The sequence below is a fragment of the Python bivittatus genome, unplaced genomic scaffold, assembly GCF_059951505.1.
Source record: "Python bivittatus isolate LINGU-HERP-01145 unplaced genomic scaffold, Pbiv_v1 ctg000080_np1212, whole genome shotgun sequence".
Lineage (NCBI taxonomy): Eukaryota > Metazoa > Chordata > Lepidosauria > Squamata > Pythonidae > Python > Python bivittatus.
The window spans coordinates 40,546,143-40,570,699 of NW_028277035.1; the positions used below are offsets into that span (position 1 = coordinate 40,546,143).

The following is a 24,557-nucleotide window of genomic DNA, read 5'->3' on the forward strand; positions in this document are numbered from 1 at the left end:
GGGGGATAACTTCCTCCCCCCCCCCCCAAAATAAGTCTTTATGCTTCAGCTTTAACTGCAAGCAATCAGCTCCACTGAATTCTCAAAAGGGAATGATAAGTTCTTATAAATTTTACCTAACTCCGCTTCAATATAACTGAAAATTAGCATGTTTGATTTTCACTGCAAGGGCTGCTATTGCTGCAAACTGCATCATATTCTAATGATGATGATGATGATTATGATATTGACACCTAAAACATATATATTTTTAAAATGCATAGCTCAATAGTTTGTTGTGCTCCACCCCCTCACAAACAAGCTCTCACAGCAGAGAGATATGTATGCAGTTGTTACTTACGCCATGCTCCCAGGTACAGGACTTTACATGACTTCCACCACCACCCCTCTTGGGGGATTGCTCTGTCTTACACCGTATATATCCTGTGTGGTGTTTTCAGTTACATTAACCAACATGAGTCCTATTGGGACTTACCAGGTGCGAACAGCCAGAAGCTATTCAATGGAGCTCAAACCCTTTACTGGGAATTGAACTAATATAACATCAGTTTCTCTGTCTCCCCCCCCCCTTTTTTTTTGTTGTTGTTGTTGTTCTGGATGTGCTCAAGCATATATTACACTGGACATATATTAGACTACCTCCAGAGTGACCTGGAGTGGATCGGTCTGTTTCCAGGCTTGTGGACCAGGATCCCAAACTGTTCTCGGTACAGTCTTAATATAAATCCCTACATTTTTTTCCCCTGTGATTTGATCACTAAAAGCAAATGTATAAGATTTGTTAGAGTTGGTGAGAAGTTTCCAAAAGGAGCACTGATTTGAGGGTCTGGACAAACGCTATAATTTTGTATCTACTAGGGTATAGATTTTTAATTTGCAATTGGAAATGGAGCAATTATAACAATCTGTCCATTTCTGTAAAGAAAGTCACATTTTTAAGACCACCTAAAATCCTCTCAGAATCAACTTTAAAACTTTACCCTTTCAAATAAGGATTTGTTATCAGACCAAAATAGTAGATTGTGCTAAAGATCAATCCAATTAATTTAAACATATTTCTTTGCAATAGGATGCAGTGTTTTGAACTGAATTGATATAAACTAGAAATTGTGGTTTCCATGCAATTTTCAAAAAATGCAGCAACCACACACCCTCAGTTTGTTTCCAGACTATATAATCACCAAATGTTATCTATGGACCATAATAATAGCTGTCTAATTTGGCTGTTTAGTTATTTAATGTACAACCAGAGCTCTGCTGATAATTTCTTACTTTTCTCTCTGTTACATTCAATGGCTCCAATTCAGGCACATCCAATGAAATTATATCTGGCAATTTAGAACAAAGGGGCACCTGTCAACATACCTGTGAGATGTTGATGCTTTCTGTTCTGGGATTAAATATAGTGATGATAAGAAAATATTGTCTTGTTATTTACCTTGGTTAATATTACATTATAAAAACAGAAGTGTCATATTAGAGTGGAAACTGATATTTTTTCCATCATCATTCCAAATGGGAGTGGTAACTTCCCTCCAACAGAACAATGTGTAGAGCGGTAGCATACATTTAACTTGTAATATCAGTGGATTACAGTGAGGGATGCTCAAATGACCATTAACTATGGATACCATTAAGATTTAAAGTAGAATCCATTGCTGTCTTTACCAAAACTCCCACATCTGGTTAATATGAAAAACATTTTCTCAACACATTATTATTTTTGTTGCAATAGTCGTCTCTTTTTAAAATAATACACAAAGAGCAAGCCATCTAAACACATACAGAGATTGTGCCATGATCTGCTCTGAGTCTGCTTCGGAGTCAGAGTCTGAGGAAGTACCAGACGAACAGCAGGTTGTGCAGTTGATAGAGGTGGGGTTGGACAGTGAGCAACAGCCAGAGTCAGTCTCCAATAATGAGGCGGAGAGTGTGAAACCACCTGATGTTAGAACAAGGCGTGCTGAAAAGAGAGCTTTGCAAAGGCGTTCGGCGAGGTTACTCGCGAGAAGGGAACCTCGCCCTCAGAAATGAGGAGCACCGGCAGTTGTTATAAAATAAAGCTCGGTAGAAGGGGACTCTTCAGTAACGACAACCGTCTAGTTACTCGCTCGTGTATTGCTTGTGTCTGCTCGTGTCCTGCTCATGTCTCACTCATGTTTCCTCTGGAAATTGCTGCCATGTGCCATGTCTCGGACTGGTTATGCTCCTGCATCCTGCATTGCCCAGACTGGACTCGACCACGCTGCTGTCAGGCAAGCTGGTGTTGTATTGGACTGCAGACTCATCTGTGTGTGCGCGTGCGTGCAGCAGGATCACGACAGATAGAGAGAAAGCATCTTCTCAGTGTAAAACTCTGATATATTGCATATTATTTTCTTACAGCAGTGTTTCCCAACCTTGGCAACTTTAGGATGTGTGGCCTTCAACTCCCAGGATTCCCAGCCAGCATGGGAGTTGAAGGCCACACATTTTCAAGTTGTCAAGGTTGAGAAGCACTGTCTTACAGAATGGAAGACAATGGTAACACAGCCTTAGCAATTGTAACCTGGAGAGTTTCAAAATCATTCAAGTTAGTTAACATTAAGTTTGTCTGAGAAAGGAAAAGCATTTTTAAGAAAAAGAAAATGACCTATTGACACATTTGTCTAGCTAGCAGCATTGAATTATTTCCAAGAGCCTGGAAATGATAGAAGCCAGGAAGCTAATTAGATGTATGGGCTGTGGTTTGCAGAGGAGGAGTATGTTTGACCAAAAGGTCAGTTTCCAGCATTGCTTAAGTGGCAAATGTTACAGTACTGAAGTTCTTCCAGAATTTAGCTCAATTATGACCTTTGGAGAAAACTCATTTATAGTGAATAGAATTTATCCCTTGATTGTAGAGGGTCAACATAATCTCCTCCATAGATGTCTGCTGCAAAAATGACAAAATATACATTGTGACATCACAGTGCAAATCCTGCTTTTCCATACTTATATCCCAACACTGTATGCAAGTATGTAAGTCATGGGGTTTGCATCATGACTCATGATGCATATTTTGGTACTTGATCCTCTCCCCACCTCCCCGACCTAATGATTTCATCCAAGCACAGGCTGATTCTTAAAGTGTGATGGTACCGAAATGAAGATTCATAGCTGTGGATCTTTGTATAAAAACCATGTGAAAATCACCTTATTCATTACCTATTATTGCAATCGTCTTACTATAAATGCAGCATTATTTTGTCACTGAGAACATGCTTTGTATAGATGTTGGTAATTACTTATATCAACTCATATTCAACTTCAGCTCTCAGCAAAACTTTCAATTCTGCATCTCAATTTTATAGCACATGTAACAGTTTTATATAAACCAGATATTATTTATACAGCGTTCGGTGCTACCTAAATGACATGAATTGAACAATGGTCATATCTCTATAGTGACACATTTTATTAACATAAACAGCTGAAAAATGTTGAGGACCTTCCCCCGCCCCTTCCCCCAGGATAGTAGTATGTCTATATTAGCATTTGTAGCTTAGATGACCAAGATCTAAATTAACTGACAGTTATATTATCAAGCCTTTCAGTGTGGAAAGTCAGAGAAAACAGATTTACATATATATTGGCAAAATATTATATTGAGTGAGAATGAGTAAATTGATTGATTGATCTCCATTGAAAAGAGTTGCCACATGCCTAATATTTAAACACACATTTCTAATAGCAAGTAGTAATAGTTGTTAACCAGGAACTGGTTAAACTTTGAAGCAACCTCTCAACCTCTGCCCTCAGTATGCAACATGGGATCTGACTCTATATGGCTGATATATGGATTACTGAAATACTGTCAACAGAGCAGTTAGAAGACTCTAAAGAACTCTACAACTATTGTTGTGTTTGTTGTTTTATTTTGAAACACTGTTAATGATTTCATTTTTTGTTAAATAAATGAAACTCCAAGAGGGGACAAGGAGCCAGGGGATGGTATGTGGTGTGTGCACTACCAATGAATGCATTATGTCCATTCCTTCTGTGCCAGTTGCTGCTGCTGCTACTTCTACTATCTTTCCTGGCCCTCATCTACCAGTGCCATCCTGAGGGATGCTTCAGAATATTGATTATAATAGATTATTCTGCAACTGTGATATGTCTAGCCTTATGAAAGTTTTGAATCACCGATAAAATGATAAGCGTGTTCTCACAAACATCACTCTAGCTTCTTTTTTGGATCTCTACAGTAAATTCACAGATTCCTGCAAAAGGCCAGGTTTCAGAGAATATTGCAGGCAGGATATCTTTGTGCCCCTGACTTTTCCTCCTGTATTAGCTCTGTTGATATTGCAAGCAAATGCCTATTTGTGATTTTTCAGGGATTGGCAGTTACCAAAATAATGAAGATCTTCTCCCATCTGCATTGAAAAAACATAAGTAAACAGACAAGAGTTTTGTCACCTTAGATTGTCTACATATAGTTTTCTCATTTGAAAATGGACTCCTTGTTGGAATTCCTGTACTATAAACTTTTTCTTCCTTCTGATAAATATTATTAATCACAGCTCTCAGGTTTTTACTCCTTGGAATAAGTGTTTCAGTCTAGACAGTGAGGAGGGAAATCTGGCACTAAATATATTGAACGTACTGAAATTACATAGGTTTTTTATATTGTTTCCTTTCCTTGGACTTGAACAATGGATTACCTGGCCAACTTCTATTCAATACCACTTTAGTGCTGCAGTGTACAGTAGTATAAGCAGAGAAATAATGGTAAGATAGCAGAGTAGTTAATATTTCGTTTTTCTCCACTTACTCCCCCAAAGATTATACTCATAGTTTTGGGGGGGGGGGTTTCATACAAAATGGGTCTAAACATTCAAATAGAAATGTTGCAGAGGGAAGGTCTCTTCTGGCTTCTGCTCTGCAGTAGAATATGTATCTCCCTTTTGCAGTGTTATGGGCAAGGCAAAACTTACCTCCAGTTTCCCAATAAGGTTACTGTTTCTCTCCATCTCGGCAAGATGCAGCCTTTCCTTGTGGCACGGATGGGAAAGGGAGATTCTAGAAGAGACAGGATAGTGGACAAAGCTTGTGCTGGATTGGGAATTTTGTAATCATTATTCAGTGTGCAGGAAGAGATTCCTTAGGACAGATCTAAATCTTCTGGCCTTTAAAACACATTGATGAATTTGTTTGATTGATAGTATATCATAAGTTTGAATTTGTTATATGGGTGTATTTATTTGCAGGATTAAATAAATACACCCATAAATAATTCTATAATGTTTATTATAGAAAGAACTCTATAGATAGCAACCACCTTAACTGAGATGTGAACTTGGCTGACAGGTATGCTAAAATGCTTTTAAATGCTTTTTTTTTTTTAATAATTTTGGTTCAATGAACATGAACATAGGGTTTTTTTTAAAACTTATGTTTATGTTCATTGAACCAAAATTATTTGCTACATATGTAAGTGTGCACGAGGCCTCATTTAGAAGAACTAGTCTTATTCACGAAGCAAACAGGACAGTTCAGTTATATTTACCATCTCTTCTAAAACCTTTTGGACAGCATGAAAAGACATAGATACATACCCATCATACTACTCCCTGTCAGATTAAGCAATGTTATGCAGAGTATAGAAAATGAGTAAAAAACAGTACTGTTCACTATTTGTATTTGAATGTGTGTATATTCCACTTTCTTTCAGCCCTCATTCAGCCGTGTTGGTGCAAACTAACATGTATGGGCCCATTGGGTGACAACCACACTGTGAAAACGAGTATTTTTTTTTTAAAAAAAATGGATAAAATTATCCGCAGGGGATTTTTAAAGTAAGGAGAAATAATTACTTCTTCAGTGTTTCCTTTATGTTATCTAAACAATTATGCTGCTGTTTTTCACATTCTGGTGGAACTTACTAGAGTACAGAGGGAGATCTGTATGTTCTTCTGCAGAAACTCATGTCAATTTTTGGGTATCTGAAGCAGAAGAAAAATAAAATAAGTATTTTTAAAAGGCAAACCTTGATCTTTGGTATCATAGGGAACTGAAAAGTATCAAGGGGAGCCATTGTGACAAAAGGTAAAGCATATGTCTCTCCCATTACTTAAGCTACACCAAATTTTTCTTATCGGCAATCTAAAAAATCTGTCTTGGGAATTATTTTGAGGGACTGTCACAGTAGAGAAGAATCCGAGAGCTCAGGCATAATTGTAGTATTTTTAGTATCTTCAGCTTACAGTGCTACATGTCAAGTTTAGGATACACAGCAATGTGCTGAGCAGAGCCTCGAGTTTCTAAAAATAAACCGTCCTTTTACGCAATTGAAATTAAAACGCGAGAGAAAGCTAGGTAGAGGGAGGGTGGTGGGACTGCACGGGAATCTGCAGCCTTCTTTGCAGGCTTGGTGCAGGGGAAAAGTGAATACCAAGAAAGTTTCTCTTGGTTCGCAAGGCTCAAACAAAGGAGAAGCATATAGCAGCCTTGAATAGAAAATAAAAATAGCATACACATTTGTTGCAGAAATGACTTGCTGTAGCTTTCCAAATGCAAAACATGCCAGGTCCCTGTGTTTGATGCAGAGGCACGATAGTATGTGGGGAGGCTTTCATGCAAAACACATGTGTTTTCAATTGCTCTCTGGAGCCAGACCAGTAGCTGTAACTTGGCCTGACAAAGCCTTATTGAAGGAAAAGACAGAGCGTGGTTTCAAAGCAGTTAGAGAAAGAACGGGAATGCTGTTTAGGAAATTCTTCGGGCAGGGGCAGGGACTTGGCCACAGTTCTGCTGCTGGAAAATCTGACAGGGGCAGCTTCTGAACACGGGGTAGGCCTCGCACTCCTCTGAAGCAACACAGCACCTTCCCTCTTGCCCCCTCTTTGGCATATCCTGGATTGTGTTTTGCTCTTTTGGCTTCCCCCAAAAAGAGGTAAGAGGCTTTTGTTCTTTCTTCATCCAGCTTTACTGGGCATTACTGCTCCTTTGTTCTACGAGAATAGGGACCATCAGGGTGCTCAACTAATGGAGGAAAAGTTGGAGATCAGTCACTACATTTATAGAGGGATTGGTTGGTTGTCTTTCCAACTTCTACTAAAGTTCTTGCTTGGGGGGTCTTTCTCTTTAAATGGGCGTGCATATTTGTCAACTCCCCCCCCCCACACTAAGTACACACGTACTTATGAGTAGCTAAGTATATAATACTGTTTTTAAAGTTTACCAGTGGTGTCTATGGGTGAACTAGAGAAAGCTGGATAGTTCTGTTTAATATATAAGATATGAGATCAGCTAGTATGTAACAGAAATTGCTATTAATGCAACTACAATATTCAGATATAGCTATTTTACAAAGAGGAGACTGAGGCAAAGGCTGAGTAGTTTGGAGGCATTTTTAATTATGCAGTACACTTGAAAATCACAGGACAATAATGCTACAATCCTATTTGTTTCTCTATAGTTACCCAGAATTGTTGCAAAATAATAGGAAATGTACTACAATATAATTCAAGGAAGTTTCAGAGAAACTTTTTTTCTCCACACCACTCCATTCAACACCACCTGCTACTTTTTATTTGATGAGACATTTTGCCAAATAAATATTTCCTGAACACATTATTTTAAAAATAGGGATTTTCTCTTGCAAATGACAAGTGAAGTCCTTGTGCCTCAGTGTTTTATTTTGGGACATTAAAGTTTATTGCCTTTCCTCACCAGTGACCATTAAACCTTAGCTGGCATGTTTGCTCCCTCTTTAAAAGTGGTTGCACAGCATGAAAAGTACTTTGAAACAACTTCCCTTCCATTTTCTGTTTGTCTCAACTCAGACTAGCAGAAAAATGTATTTTTCTCAGATCTGTTCAACATGTATTTTACTTCTGTCCTGAGCATTTCCCTTGCCTACCTTGTCTTGAAAGGGAGAGTAGTATTAAATAAAAAGCTGAGTTAATGTATAGGCAGCAGAACCCATATTTATGCATTAATTGGCACCAGTTAGGTTGGACTGTAGAACTGGGTAGCCTATGCTAATGCTTTTAAAATATATGAGCGGAATGAACATCCAGAATAAAGGGGTACAGGGGTAGGAGTTTTACAGTCAACTTTTAGACAGAATGGCAAACCTCACTACTAACTAAGTGAAGTACAGAAACTGAATCAACCACTTCAGAAAATAGTTTAAATCCTATCAAGAAATAGGTTAGACGGAAATAACATCGGTAGATATAAATATGGGTCTATTTCACAGGCAGATAAGTATTTTTGATGGGTTCGTTTTAAATGAAGAGACATAGAGTCTGGACAATCAGACTATAAAGTAAAGTAAGAAAAATACATCCATCAAATCTAGATGCAGGAAAAAGAATGTCTGCAGATTATCTAGAACTGATTGTTTCATAGTTGTGTGTTTGTTCAAGAAATCTGGCTGCATTGATGTCTAGGCTGGCCAATTAAACAGGCCCAAGCAATAATCCTAAATATAAGAAAAGAAAGCAAGATAATCTCAGGGCAGTGGTTAAAATGTGTGCCTATTAATAAAAATAATCAAACTCTAGTCTTACTACTGTTTGCATTACATGGAAATTTATATCTTTCCAGAAGGGTTTGCTAGTCCTAAATTTTATTCCATATGACAGTACTTCAGATATCTGAAGGCTGCTACCATACCAGATTAGACTTGCCCTGATCCTGCTGGCCTTTTGCAACACATTAAAAACCTGATTTTGTCATCAGGCCTGGGGCCCTGATTGTATGGGTGAGCCCGTTTCTTGGTCATGGTTATATTGAAGATATGATCTCATGAGTGTTCTTGGCTACTATTTAATGTTATTTATGTTGTTTCTAATTTTGGTTGCTTTTATTACTCATTTCTATTTTAATTGTTAGTCACCCAAAGTCATCTATATGAGATAGGTGCCTTATAAATTTATTAAATAAATAAACAAATATCTCCCCTTGGTTGTCTTTTCTGTAGGCTATGCACACCCAGATCCTCATGGGGTTTGCCTTCCAGATCCCTTACCATCTTGATAGCCCTCCTCTGAACTCACTCTGGTTTGTCCTTTTTCAATTGTGGTGTCCAGAACTCAAGTGGGATCTGAGTAGAGCTGAGTAGAATGGAACAATAGCTTCCATCATCTGGACTCTGTGTTCCACTTCCAATCTTCTGATTCTATGTGTGCACAGTAAGGGGGGATGGCTATGGCAGAGATGAGAAATAACATTCTGCTGGCCCCATTCCTAAAGGGACATCTGGTGCTGTTTGGAGTCTTCCTAACATGTATTACAGGATGGTGAACAATGTTTGCCACTGTATATGTAGCAGAAAACCACAGCCAGTTCTATATCTATGATGTCACACTTACACTTGTCACAAACACATTAGAGTGCATATTTGTGCTTACATATAAGAATGTAAGACATTAAAACATTTTTGCAGTGCATCAAATTCAAGCATATACATTTCTGTAGTGCATGATAAAACCAATTAGGCAGAATTTACAAACCAAATGTAACTTAATAACCTTAATTCTCTTTGTGAATAGACAGATCTCATGAATCAGAAATGATGAGCCACATGCAATCAGTTTACAATCAGTACACCCCACCCCACCCCATTTCTTTTTGGTGATCTCTGAAATGTTTTTCCACCAAACCCTATTTTCATGGAATAATTTATAATGCTTTAAGGCCACTAAAAAAAAAAAACCTGGGAAATTGTTTTGCACATCCAAAACATTGGCTATATTTTGGATGTGACTCTACATGGTGCATGGATATGAACTCTCCAGCACTCCCTTCTGAAAAACATTCTTCTATGGTTATATTTCTTACACATGGTTTCTTTCTTTCTTTCTTTCTTTCTTTCTTTCTTTCTTTCTTTCTTTCTTTCTTTCTTTCTTTCTTTCTTCTTTAGAGACATGCAGGGGTCTGCTCTCTGGCATTCAGCAGATTTTGTGATAACTATTTCTGAGAGCAAATAATATAGTTTGTGGTTGTTTTCTGGTTACTGTTGTTGTTAGCTTAAGAATCCCAGTTCAGTGAATACCTATACCAGCTTCTGCAGTCAGGACAAAGATCGTTTCAATCTCTTGAAACAGGAAATCAAATAGCAAACAGAATCTGATAAAAGAAGACTCCTGAGACACACTTTTTGAATTAAAAAAAAATGAAAATGGTCTGATTCATAGAATCTGATTTTTCTTTCATTTGTGATATCTTCCAAATGTGTTTAAATTATGACAGGAATGACAATCTCATATAAAAGCATCTTTAAATGAAGTGAATATGACATCTAACCGTAGAGATTCTGTGTATTTTTTTAAATCAAAACTAAATATCTCATGGGTGTCAAAACATATTATGAATTATGAAGAAGATAAAACCTCACTGACAATTAGGGGTGTTTTCAGTACTGTATTTCAAATAATTCAATTCCTTGTTATGGAAACCTATTCACATCTGGTTGGTTGCTATTTGATACTAGAAGGACCTTTTTTATATTCTGCAGGGCAGTTTTAAGTCCTTAATGCTATATGTTTTACTCCAAAATCTCCTTCACATATAAAAAATACAAAGGTACATGAAATGCCTGTGTGTAATTTTTGAGCAAGTGTCATTTACTACAGTATAAGCAGAAGAGAAATCAAAACCAGTCAGAACATATGAAAGATCATGTATGTTGCTTTCTTGCTGATTACATTACAGTCTGTCTTTTCAGACAGCAAATGCATAAGATTTGAAGTAGCCCACTTAATGTTTTAGTATTATTTTTAAAAGTCATATTTTTTAAAGTTCATATTGCATCGTACTCTTCTGCAGTAAAATATTTCTGCATGTGTTCAAGAATGCTGGGAAAGTTCCTCCATATAGCAGATGTTGCATCTTGTAGGACAGTGTTGTCCAAACATGGCCACTTTAAGATGAGTGGACTTCAACTCATGGCTGGCTGGGGAATTCTGGGAGTTGAAGTCCACTCATCTTAAAGTGGCCAAGTTTGGACAACACTGCTGTAGGACATTGTACGGAATCTGCTCTGTGATCCTTTATGGGTCTTTTATTTTTTTTATTTTTATTTTATTTAATAGACTTGTCCCCGCCCATCTCCCCACAATGGGGGACTCTGGGCGGCTTACAACAAACTAAAATCAGAAATACAATTAAAAGTTATAAAAACGAGACATTACAAAGATAAAAAGGCTAAAAAATCCAAGAGGCCGATAGGGGCCACACCAGGCTGCTAAGGGGCCAGCCAACCCCTTTTATCTGCCTATAGCTATTTTCCTGGCAGGCTTTCCCATTAGAGAAAAATAGAGCTTACTTATCTAGTTGAGATGGTCCACAAGCTGAATGTCTCTCCCTTTGGAATTCAAGAATCTTATTTATGAAGGCTTAAGTGCAGTTTAAAATATCTGTACAGTTAACTTCTAAAAATACAGGGCACTTTTCCAGTCCATTTGTTCTTGTCACATTTTTACCACTTTCATCCTGCATTAGCTTTTCACGCCCTACATCCCATCAAATTGCCATGTGATATTTCTGTAGGAGTAAACAAGGTTCTTTCTATGCATACCAGGTTGTGATTATATTTCCAGGAGAAAATAGAAATCTTCTCAAAAAAAACCTTGGTTACCTTTTTTTCCCCCCAAGATAATATAGATTCAGGGTGCTCTTCTATTTGCTAAAGTGTGAGAAAAATAGTGAGGTATTATTATATTCTTTCATTCTGTTTTCATGTTCTCTCTTGTACTTGTTCATATACTTTCTTCAAAGTGTTCAATTGAGAAAAAAATACAAAAAAATAGTGAGGTATGTAAATGACATTCTGCCATCCTCTTCATGAGTAGAAACTGTCTTACATTCTAAGCTAAGGCCTTTCTAATAGTGCTCTGTAGCGCAGATCTTGCAGTTAACACAACCCTTACACAACTAACACTTCTTAATTAAATAACCATCAATATTCCTTTTCCCACAAAGTATCAGAAGACAGAGCCCGATTAAATTATATTCAGCATGCCATCAGAATAAATCTTACTACTGTGCCCTTAGACATTATAGTCAGCTAGAAACAGTGAGGTTTACTGCTAAAAGGTTAGAAGTAAAGTCACTGAGCTGACTGGGACTTATTCCCAGCTAAGTGAGTAAAAGATTATAGCCTCAGTCGGTCTCTTTGCGGCATCTTGCCATTTTCTTTCCTATTGCTTAGAGCAGACCTGAAAGTGTCTTCCTTGCATTGGGCGGAATATAAATAAAGTTTGTGGTTGCACAGTCTCTGCCTAAGTTGGTCATGGCATTTTCTTCTCTGCTGGACTGAAGAAGGGGCAACAAACATGTGGAATGCACACTGTTAATTTAGGACTGACGCTATTTGAAACTGTGATCAGTTGGTTGTGATTTTATTATTTGTATAGAACTGGAACATTGGGATTGTTCAGAAGAAAGTACTTATTTACAGTCTAGGAACTAATTGTCTTCTAAAATCAGAGAGAATGGACAAACATAAGCTGCCGTAGCTTATTCACATGACATTTTGATTAAGTTAACTGATAGCCCATGTGCTTATTAAGCATCTACAGACTGCTGCTTTTTGCTCACCTCTTCCAGACACTACAAGTCCATAAATATTAACTGTTATCTCTATTTCCACATGTCATACTTTGAAAGAACAGAATGGGTGTTGTTTCAGATGTTGGGGTTCACATGTGCTCTTTAATTTTTAGATGCTTCTATTATAACCTTACTTGTACCTCACCGCTGCAGCAGGATGGATTCATTATTCTATGAAATGTTGCACAACTGGATACCCACTCACATAGTAGGGCTTCCTCTTCCCCCAGCTGCCCCTTCACCCTCCCTCTGGAGCAAACTTTGAAGCTGCACATGGGATTGCAGTGAGGGAAAGAAATAGGTTAGAAACCATACCGTTACCAGGACAGTACATTAGTACCTACCAGTTACTTCCTGATGTGCGGCATGTTTCAGGTAACTGTAGCAGTTACTTAACAGACAGAATAGTGATGATGGTCCCATTGCCTTATAGGGATCCTTTCTTTCAATGCTAATATATATGACTTCATTTAGCTCAACACTTGTAAATGATCTCTGCTGCATTAGGGAGCTCTAACAGGTGAAATGCATGAAATGTTCAAATCTCATTCAGGGGCTCAAGTGATCACAATACATGGGCCACTAAATCTTTGGTTAGGTCTCTTCTACATGCCCAGCCTTTCTGTCTCCTAACCCTTCCAATTTAAAATTCATCTGAGATTGTGCAAATCTATTTGGTTATCAATTTGGTTGTGGTCCTGAATTCCCAGAGAACTGCCAACCAGTCTTAGCTTGCTCACAATTTTTCAGACTGATCAGTAGCTAAGTATCTTGCCTTATTCCCCCTAATTCTCCCAGAAATAAAAAAAAGAAGTCCCTGTCCCATCTGCACAAACAGAAAACTAAATAAATGGTGCAGTTTTGTGAAGATATGTCCCTTCCAGCAGGCCCTTGAAGAGAAGCTGCGCAAGGGGAAATGGATTGTTAAAATAACTGTATCAAAAGCCTTTAAAACCTTCCTTCTAATCATGCAGGTTGCATGGAACCATGCAGTGTGGAAGGCTGGAAGACTAGGTATCCAAGAGCCTTCTCCAATGGGAATGCACAGTGCCCCTTCAGATACTGTATAAGGCGTATTACTTTACTGTTTCTCAAGTGGCATTCACTGCTTTGAAACAGTTTTTTTCTACCTATGGATACCATGCCCTGGAATAGGGATATGGCAGAATTACAATTTGAAACATTTTATTTGTATGTGTATTTATTTAATTTAACTTATAGACAGCTTAACTCTAGGTGGCTTACAATTAGGGGTGTGTGTGTATGATGTTTTATATATAAAAACAACAGCAATATATTGAAAACAAGACCAAAACAAGAGAAAACAAGCAAAAGGATAAAAGGGGGGTTCCACAATCACCCTACCCCAAGGCCTGAAGAACAACAGACTCTCCAGTAATTTCCTGGATGACATTAGGATGGAAGTCACATGAATCTCTGGGAAGGAATCATTCCAGATAGCAGAAATTGCCACAGAGTAGGTACTGGTCGCTTTCTGGATCCCCCAAGATGACATTGTTTAATTGGAGTGCATCCACTCTGCTGGATCAAAGCAAATAGGTAGAGATGACTGGAGATAGGAGGCCCCTCAGATAGCCAAGTCCTATGCCTCAAAGGGCTTTAAAGATGATAACCAGCACCCTGAATTACACCCAGAAGCCAGCTGGTAACCAGTGTAGCTTGCGAAGTGGTGAGCTGACACGCACGTAACACACCCATCACTGCCTGCATCACCACATCCTGGACCAGCTGTAGCTTCTGGATGGTCTTCAAGGACAGTCCCAAGTAGAGCACATTACAGTCATCCAATCATGAGGTGACTAGGGCATGATTGAAGGGCCTCCTGATCCAGGAAAGGGCGCAACTGGTGCAGTTGTGCAAAGGCCCTCTTAGCCACAGCTTCTATCTGCTCTTCGAGCAGGAGTTGAGAGTCCAAGAGGATTCCCAGATTTCACACAAGCCTTGAATGAGGAAGTGCAAGCCCACTGAGTCAGCAATGGGATGTGTCCTGATCCAGATGGCCCAAGTAGACGCAGACACTTAGTCTTGCCAGGATTGAGTTGAGTTTGTTCCTTCCCAGTAGGAGGGACACTACTAGAAATACACTCTTGTCTAGCAGACCTTTTAGCCATCTACTGGGCATTTGCCTAATGTATAACTTTAGTTTGCTGTAAAAAAATACAGATATATGTTCTCTAAATTTTTAGGTAACTCTATGTTATTCTATTTCTATCCTGAGCGAAGCCTTGAGTATCAGTTTCAATAAACATTGATAAATCATTACCTTTGGGAACTTCAGCATAGAGACAGGTCATATTTATCCACTGAAAATAACTTCCTGAAATGAATTGTTGAAAATTCTCAGCCCACAGTAGTACAAGAAAAATGTGTGTAATAGGATTTTCCATTAATTTATGTTATTAATTGCTTTTATTATTTATATTCAGGATTTATTTTCAGGAGAGAGCCAGTTTGGTGTACTGGTTAAGGCACCAGGCTAGAAACTGGGAGACTGTGAGTTCTAGTCCTGCCTTAGGCACAAAGCCAGCTGGGGAACCTTGGGCAGGTCACACTCTCAGCCCTAGGAAGCAGGCAATGGCAAACCACTTCCAAAAAACCTTGCCAAGAAAACTGCAGGGACCAGTCCAGGCAGTCACCAGGAGTCAACACCAACTGGAAGGCACGCGCACACACACACACAGACACACACACATTCAGGATTTCTGCCTATATAGCAGTTAAGACAAAGATAATAATTCAAAAAGAAAAAAAAACTTAAAATCCCTGTTAAAACTAACTCAAATTGAGCAGGTCTAGCCAGTGAAAAAGAATGTGAATTCTTCCCTGAAGGTGGAAAGAGTAAAGACTGAGCACAATTGCTGAGTGAATTTAATAGCTTAGGAACAAAATAGAAGGGGAAAATAAGCAAACATCCCATTCTCATCATAGAATTTCTGGTTGTTTAAACATTTTGATAATGTTTCTGTTTAGTTTCTTTTTAAATAATAATTGTTCATTTTGTCATTTATAATGCAACCATATATAGTAAAGTTATTGAAACAAATGACTTAATAGGGGAGTTTCTAGGGGAACTAGAAATAGCATCTGCAGTGCATCTTCATGAAGCTATCATGGAGGAGTTTCACATCTGTTTACTTTGTTTCCCAGTTTAATCCAGAGCCCTTGTCAGACCTCCTACTAGGTTCAACTGCAAATCTTGACTGTCCAGACATTTAGCAATCAGCTTATAGCAGTTCAGAAAGAAGACATGGCTAGATAAGTTGCTTTATTATAGGCTCATAGAAGTCATACTGTATCTACACTGAAGCTATGCCCCCCTTGCAGAAGAGAGAAATCAAGTTCTTCATATATGTCTACTCCAGGGTTTAAATCCTAGGCCTTTTCTTCTTGCCTTTGTGAGTCAATGAGCATATGGCTGTTTTCTTTCTGACCTTAGGATAGGGGTCCATCTGCTTATGTTCACATAAAGGTTCCATCTAGCTTGAGGACCACTAGTGCTCAGTTTGTCAGCTCAGCCCTTACTACAGCCCTTGGGTTTCCTAGTTGCTTCCAACCCAAATACCAACCAGATCTAGCCCTTTTTTCACTATTCAGGATCAATCTCATATTTAGTCATAAATTCATTCTACCCTCTTTCTGGGTCAGGACATAAATTAAAAACTGTCAAACAGTTGTTCTGTACATTTCCATATTGCTTTCCATAATGTACAGTATATCCTTTGACATATTTTTTTCTTAAATAGATTCTTTCTTGTACAGACTACAGTTGCAAAATCCAGTGAGTTATGAAGTCTGAATGATGATTGTGTTCCAGTCCATTTTTTAATTCTGACAAGTGTGAATTAGGTCCGTTCATTTTATAAATATGAACCAAATTAAATTATTCCCCAGCTCCTCTTTAGGTTTGTATTTTCTGCATTTGGGCTTAAAAAGGAATAAGTAAGAAAGGAGAGCGTGCCCACAACATTAATAACACTATGTTGACCACAAATGTTTTTTTCTCCTACGTTTTTTTTAAATTAGGCTTCTACTGCTCAATAGTGAAGCAGTTATACTTCCAATACAGCAGTAAAACCAAAAAAGTTATTCTACCTATTATGTATTTTCAACATGCTTTATTACCTATATACTTCTAAGAGGCTATTTGCAGGACTATCTCTCTCCCATTGTTTCTGCTCACCAGATTGCTAGAGAGGACATGCTCCAGGCCCCATCTTGTTGGACCCAGAAGTTGTGCCTGCCCTATGGCAGTGCCTACCCTGTGGAACAGCATCCCTCCAGAGAGCCAGATGACCCTGTTAGCCTTTCACCCCTATGATTGGGGTTACTCTTTTAGCCTTGGGCACCTTGGGATATATGGTATGGTTGGTGTTTTATCCTGGTATATACCCCAAGTCACTGTTGTGAGATGAATGGCCATCTAAATAATTTAAATAAAGAAATAGTTTCACCATGTCCTACAGTTTATGCCTATGATGTCTGGTTGTATTTTTTACAGATGCCTCAGGAACAGTATGCACAGAGAAGCACCATGCAGAGCTCAGAAGGACCACATGTATACAAAGTGGGGATTTATGGTTGGCGGAAGAGGTGCCTCTATTTCTTTGTGCTACTTCTAATGATTTTAATCCTGGTGAATCTTGCCATGACCATCTGGATTCTCAAGGTTATGAACTTCACAATTGTAAGTAGACTATGTTTTGCTTGAAGAGACTTGTGCATAACAAATTTTCTTCAGGCTTTAAAGTTAAGGTATACAGCTATAATAGTAGTATATCATTTTGGATCTCAAGTATGGTTAGAATAAATTCAAGCATTACACATAGTCTGTACTTGGAGTGGATCTGTCTACTTTCTCTCCTCTTAATTCACATGATGATTAGTGGATCTGTACTTTGACTTTGGAGCTCTCCCAGTATCTTGTCAAAGCTCTTAGGAGTTCAGCTCAATACCTTGAAGCACCACCTAAAATTTCCCTTGTGGGTCTGGCCTGTTCCACTGAGCACTTTGAAGTTTTAAAGGTTCCACACAATACCTTGGAACACCTTCTTGGCTTTCTTCATTAGTAGCTTGGGGACCTAAATTGCCCCTGTCTCTCTTTCAAGTCAGCTCTTAGAGAATCTAACCAGAGATATGGGGATACCAAAAGCTCATTGGGCTCCCCTCAATTTATTCTATTTCCCACTTTTCCACTCACTTGCATACATAATTAGACTCCTCTTTGTTACTTTTAAGTAGGTTGTGTGCAGAAATTAAAGTACCAGATGAGGATTAATCTTTTGTTTTTTTACTAAATCTTGAAAGAGTTATATAAAGTCACCCATTACATTACTCTGCTTGAAACTCAGCAAATAGATATTTTTTCAATAATTTTATTAAGATTTTAAAAACAATAAAAGATAATACAAAGTAAAAGAAAAAAAGAGAATACAAAAGAATACAAAAGAATACAAAAAATCCCCCCCTTTTAAGAAAGCAGCTTCCCACCCTCATCATGACAAGTAATAAACAATTTCATCATTTCTTCACCCCTCTTAATTAAGAAATATAACTTCATCTTATAACTCATCTCTTAGTAATAAACAAGTCACATAAGTAACATGAAAAAACAACCTTGGTTGGAGAATTCTGGGAGTTGAAGTCCACATATCTTAAAATTGCCATGGTTGAGAAACACTGACCTACTCTAACCCCCTAGATTCACTACAGCATTTCTGACAGAGGACTATCCAGCCTCTGTTTGAAGTCTTCTAATAAAGGAAAACTCACCACATGTTGTGGCAGCCTCTTCTGGCTGACTGCTTCCACAGTCATGACATTCCTCCTGAACCTACTTCCTTGTAGTTTTAAGCCACAGGTTCTGATGCTGCCCTCTGGGATAATAGGAACAAGTTCATTCTCTTCATGTACGTGAAGATTGTTATCTCGTCTCCCTTTAGTGATCTGTTCTATAAGTGAAATATAAGTATGTCTGTATGACTTGGTTTCCATAGACTTAGTAAGCTTTCTCTGAACTTGCTCCTATTTGTCACTGTCCTTTTTGAACAGTGGAGCCCAGAACTGGACACATCAGTTCAAAGTAGAGGACAGAATAGAATAATGCAATTTTCTCCTGTGTTCTGGACTCTGTGCTGCTGTGTTAGGTTCAGCCCAAAGAATTCCAAGAGACAATGCAATACAGTTCTGTTGTGTTTATTAGCTTCCACCTCAAGACAGAATCTCACCAGACTGAACCCAAGTTCCCAAGCCAGCCAGCCACAACACCATGAATTCCTTAGGGAGGTGGCAGCCTCATCTTCTTGAACTTCCCACACTCCTGTTGGGGGCTAAGAATACACTTATCTCCCTAAGCCTGGCCTTCATAAGTCCATTCCATCACATCACCCCTCCCTCCATCTCCATCCTCCCCCTCGGAGTTCTTATCAGAACTGGGCAAAGGCGGGAGAGACGAAAGGTCAGGTGATGATGTTATCTCAGTACCTCCTGGCTTCTCTGCCCAGCTATTCGATTGGTCCTGGAAAACAGCTACAACATTAGCAGATTCAGCCCCATAGCTGCTTGTAGGTTATTAATTTGTGCATCCACTTGCTGTTGATGTTGTAGCAGGGCTGCTACCAATAACTGTGGTGTAAAATTTGCTCCCTGGGGATTTGTTGCCATGATTCAAACTCCCTCTTCTTGAAGGTAGTAGGAGTCTGGTGAGGTTGATGTCAGGTTCAGCCCAAAGAACTCCGAGAGACAATTCAAATACAGTTCTGTTGCATTTATTAGCTTCAACCTCCAGACATAAATCTCCCCAGACTGAACCCTAGTTCCCAAGCCAGCCAGCCACAACAACATGAATTCCTTAGGGAGGTGCCAGCCTCATCTTCTTGAACTTCCCACACTCCTGTTGGGAGCTAAGAACATGCTTATCTCCCTGAGCCTGGCCTTCATAAGTCCATTCCATCACACCTGTTAATGCAACTCCAAAATGACATGTCTTTTTAGTTTAAGTTGTAGTCAACAAGGTCACACCTTTTATATGTATTATAGCCAAGCCAGTTCTTCCCTATCCTATCCTTAGCCTTTCCTTCTTTCTACCCAGATGCAGAACTTTACATTTCTTCCTGTCAAATTCTGTACAGTAATACCTCAGTTCACAAACACTTCTGTTCACAAACAATTTGGTTCGCGAACAGCAGCGCTCGCAAATTTTTGCTTCCGTTCATGAACTCCACATCGGGTGATGAACGTGACCCGCGGCCATCTTCCCTGCTCTGACACGTGGTCGTGGCTTCCCCTAGGCGAGATCACGGTCGCAGATAGATACTTGCTGTGAAGCTTTTTGGTGTGCTTTTTAGCACATACAGTACATCCAGCATGGCTCCAAAGAAAGTGCAGAGCGGTAATGAAGGTGACAAGAACGTGCAGAACGGTAATGAAGGTGACAAGAATGTGCAGAGCAATAATGAAGGTAACAAGAAAGTGCAGAGCAAGAATGGTAAGAAGAAGGTTTTGAGGAAAATAACCATTGAATTGAAGAAAGAAATTGTAGAAAAACATGAGCTTTTGTGTGACTGATCTGGCCTCGGAGTACAAGATGGCGAAGTTGACAATCTCAACTATTTTGAAGAATAAAGATGGTTTAAAAAAAAAAATACATATGGTTCAGAACGGATTAACCTTATTTACATTGAACCTTAAGGGGAAATTTGATTCGGTTGGTGACCAAAATCGGTTGGCAACCACGTTCTTAGGGGTCAGAATGGATTAACTTTATTTACATTGAACCTTATGGGGGAAATCTGATTCGGTATGCAACCAATTCGGTTCGTGACCAGAATCATGGAACAAATTAAGTTCGTAAACTGAGGTACCACTGTATATTCTCTTCAGTCTGTTGCTCAAGCCCTTTTAAAGGATCTTTTAAAATCTCTCTTTCATCTAAAGTATTAGCTACCCCTCCCAGTTTTTGTCACATGCAAATGTTACAAGTATCCCATCAGATTCCTCATCCAAATCATCAATGAGGAAAATATTGTACAGCACAGGGTACAGAACAGAGTCCTGTGGCATTCTACTTAGTCCTTCTTAGAGTGTAGTTATTCAGCCAACTGTGAGTTCATCTAATGGTAAGATCATTTACTCATATGTTAACATTTGAGTAAGGAGAATATCATGAGGAACTCTGTCAAAGTTTGGTTGAGGTACAAGTCCAGCTTAGGAAATAAACATTTCCCTTAGATATCTGATAACCTTTGGAAGTACTTGTTTGTAAGAAAAGGCGAGAAAAAAAACAAGATGTAATGCTAAGGTTTTCATATTTTTCATTATTTTAAATCTCAGCTGTCAGTATAGTAAAAGTTACAGTTATCTATCTTCCTTGCTCAAGAGAAAAATTACTAAATTTGTCTATACAGCAAAGCTTATCACAGAGAAGAGGGTTACTATAATTCCTAAAAATGAACACTGCCCTACACAGTTATTATGTACAGGACAGAACTGACCTAAAAGATCGTGGATATATAGTGAAAGAGAATTTATGGCACTGGGGCAGTGTAATTTCCTTTGTTATGCATTTAAGACTGAAAAACAGACTTTTCTATTCACTGTTCCCTGAGGAGAAAAGCAATAAAATCAAAATATTTCTCCAAGAAAACTTCCACAGGAAAAAAAATTGGTTGAAAGACAAGTCCTGTGACAAATCTATAAAGAAAGTTTTCATTGGATGGTTTATGAGAAAAAAATGTGTTTCTTTTTAATTTTGTAAAAGACCTTCAAGGGAATAGCCATCTTATATTACATCACCTCCTTTTTCTTTCCATTTTCTATCTGATTTCTAGTGAAAGTCATATCAGGGCAGCTATCTTGTTGCAAACTATTAGGAGATAGTATCAATTGCAAATTTACTTTATCTTTAATCCAGAGATAAAACCATTGTAAACCACTGTGACACAAAGTGAAGTTGTACAATAAAGTAAAGACAACATGTGAGAACTGGCTTATTCTGAATTGTATGTTTGGAATTAATACATACAAACAGTAAATCATATGTTCTCACACTTGAAAGCTAAGTTCTTCTGAGTTTTCCAGATGGACTTATTTTGAGATTATCATCATACTTTTGTACAAGATCCAAATGCTGGTTTATGTGCATTACATTCACTTCTATAAAGATGTTGCTTTTTCTCAGGTCATCAGTATTGGGGAGTTGGGCAAAAACCATTATTCCAAACTTCACAACCCAGTAAGTGTGTCAGTTGCCAGAATGAGTAGCAAGTCATCTGTTAAAGAGTATCTGTGAAGTCATTTGTAATGACTGACACAATGAAACTTGGGCAATTTTGTAAAGTTCCAAAAGGTTACATTTTAACTGAGAAAAAAAAAAAATCATCCAAGGAATTGATTCTATGCTGCATTAAAAAACAAACAAAAAAAGAATTTTGAGCTTCTTAATCAATTAGTCCTGCTTCCTTTTTGTTATCTGTTTGACTTCTGTATACTGCTCTTCCCCAATAATGCTTTATACCTCTGCCATTTAAATACTGTATATATACAGTAGATTCTAGACAACCCGTGACCCATTGGGTCATCGTTTCAGAGGTATTTCCTTACCTAAACAGAAAAACAAAATGACCAAAAAAGCAATGGGAGTGAGAGTGACTTGTGACTTGTTGTCAGCTTCCCCATTGACTTTGCTTGTGGGAAGCTGGCAGGGAGTGTCAGAAATCTTCCTCCCTTCCCCTCCCTCCCTTCATTTCCACATATAATATAGGCTTGTGCCATTTGCCATCCCCTCATGACCCTCAGGAGAGCACCAGTGAAGCTTCTTCCTCCTCTTCCTCAGCTGATCAGTGGAACTGCCTGCCATTTTGTTCGGGGGAGGTGGAACAAAGGGAGCCACGGACTGTGAAGAAAACTGCACCCACACTCCCCATTCTGGCATGTTCCCAAGAGTCCTCTCTCTCAAGGGAGGAAGAGGGCTCAATTGTTGTCTGCCAGCACCCCCCGCCCAGCCAGCCCTACCTTGCCAGCAGGCATCCAGGTTGCTCCCTCATCCATCAATGCCCACAACCATTAAGAGATTTCAAATTTCTGCTTCGGTTCCAGAGCAACCAATCACAATTCACCTGTCAGGCCTTGCCACCAGCCAATTGGGTGCAGGGGAAAGAGAGAGCCAGGAAAGAGTTCAGGGATATGCCCATGACAATCATGTGACCTGAGCTGACCTCAGCAGCACAGCAATACTGAAACAGCCACAGATTTCCCAAATTTCAATCCCACAGGAGTAATGGGTCCCAGATTTTGGACCCATTCTGTAAGTTAGTCCATTTGAGGTACTTTGGTTCAAAAATTGTTGCCCTATGATGCACTGTTTCACCCAGTTGAAGGTTATAGACACAAGAGTTTTAGTAGCATATTAATAGATTGTGAGAAATAGTATGAACAGAACTTGCAAGTCAAGCCATTTCAAGACATGTCAAAGTTTATTTCAGTCAAAGGGCGATATAGAATGAAACAATTAACATATTATTTAAAGGTAAAAGAGGAGGAAGACCAGATATAAAGCACAATATAATACAAAATATTATTGCCACTATTATTACAGTGTACGCTACATCTCTAGAATTAAGAAACAGAATGTTTTATATCTAAAAGTAAGTCTTAAAGCTAAAATTCTAAGATAGAAATAGGTTAAAATCTATCTATCTATCTATCTATCTATCTATCTATCTATCTATCTATCTATCTATCTATCTATCTATCTATCTGGTGTTGTTCATAAACTAGCCAGAGTTATACTATATTGAGGGATGGGGATTAGTCAGCTTAAATATTATCTTTCTAGCAGCATAACAGAATTTTGCAACATCCAGAGAGGTAGACTCCCTTTGATCAGAAAGCAGAATTTGTATGTAGAAAGTATCAGAATGACTTGGGTATTTCACCAAGTGAGGGGAAATAAAACAGATTTTAATATCTGTATAAAAGCAGCAGTACAGTTTCTCTTCATTTCCTCTCCTAGGCACCCTTCCCTAGTTGTTTGGAAGGTGCTGGATCGGTTGTGGACCATCAAAGGGGAAAAAACAGACACAAGGGAGACATAACACACTTAACTAAAGTAAGGGCCCAACTTTAAAAAATGCCTCCAATATATTCACACAGCCGTTACATATTCTGGTGAAATGAGTGCAATCAGTAACTGCTGGCTTAGCAACAGCAGTCCTGGTATAATAATATTGAGTAGCACTCGGGAGCTTTTGTGCTGTTGGGCTCTGGCCATGCTTTGGCTACTTTAAACATATATACCTAACCTGTTTGGCATGATAGCCCTATAAGTTGTCAATTAAGATCACAAGCCACACATCTGTACAGTGCAGTGCTGCACTTTTTAAGATCTCCTCAGCCCTGACAAAACACATCTACAACTGTGATCTTATAGAAATGGTCATCTGGCTTATGTCACCAGTTCCACCTACCCAGGTTATCATCTGCCATGTCAGATTGAACTCTACTGGAGGTGAGTTATGCCCTTGGCTATACTATTCTTGCATGAGACCCAAGCTGCACAGGTTCTGGCTGTTTTTGGGCTCTGAAAACTGCAGAATCATGGGTAGCCCTATGGGCAGGTCCCAGAGATATGTCAACCCATCTGATAGTTGTAAACTGCATCGAATTGTAATGTTGTAGCCTATGCCTTTTGGAGTGATTTCAGGTATTTCAGTAAAAATGAGATACTCCAAAGCCCAAGAAAGAGATCCCATGAAGTTCAAAGTAAAATATGTAAACATTATGCACACACATACTTCCCTCTCATTTTGGATGCTTGATTCAAAATTGCAATATGAAAAATTGAAAGTATTTGTCCTAAGTTCCCTTTTTCAAGTAACTTCATGTGTATGCCTATTATAAGCTTTTATTGCCCCCTTGAGCTTTTTCCCAGCAGAATATTTGCTGTACTCATTAAA

General features: G+C 38.6%; 1 protein-coding gene and 1 long non-coding RNA gene across 2 annotated transcripts in view; one reads left to right on the forward strand and one right to left on the reverse strand.

Annotated features, from left to right (window-relative positions):
• Window positions 1-1,450: 1,450 nt before the first annotated feature.
• On the reverse strand, window positions 1,451-10,506 carry LOC148216677 (uncharacterized). Its single transcript, XR_015794805.1, has 4 exons — window positions 9,002-10,506; window positions 5,907-5,966; window positions 4,959-5,043; window positions 1,451-2,914 (listed from the first exon to the last, which is right to left on the reverse strand). It is a non-coding gene; the product is annotated as an uncharacterized LOC148216677 (long non-coding RNA).
• SGCD (sarcoglycan delta) overlaps window positions 6,602-24,557 on the forward strand; it is a 185,628-nt gene continuing 167,672 nt past the window's right edge. The window contains exons 1-2 of the mRNA XM_088133885.1: window positions 6,602-6,916; window positions 17,105-17,290. Of these exons, the coding sequence (XP_087990011.1) occupies window positions 17,105-17,290 (186 nt within the window). The 5' untranslated portion in view covers window positions 6,602-6,916. The remainder of the gene's footprint in view (window positions 6,917-17,104; window positions 17,291-24,557) is intronic.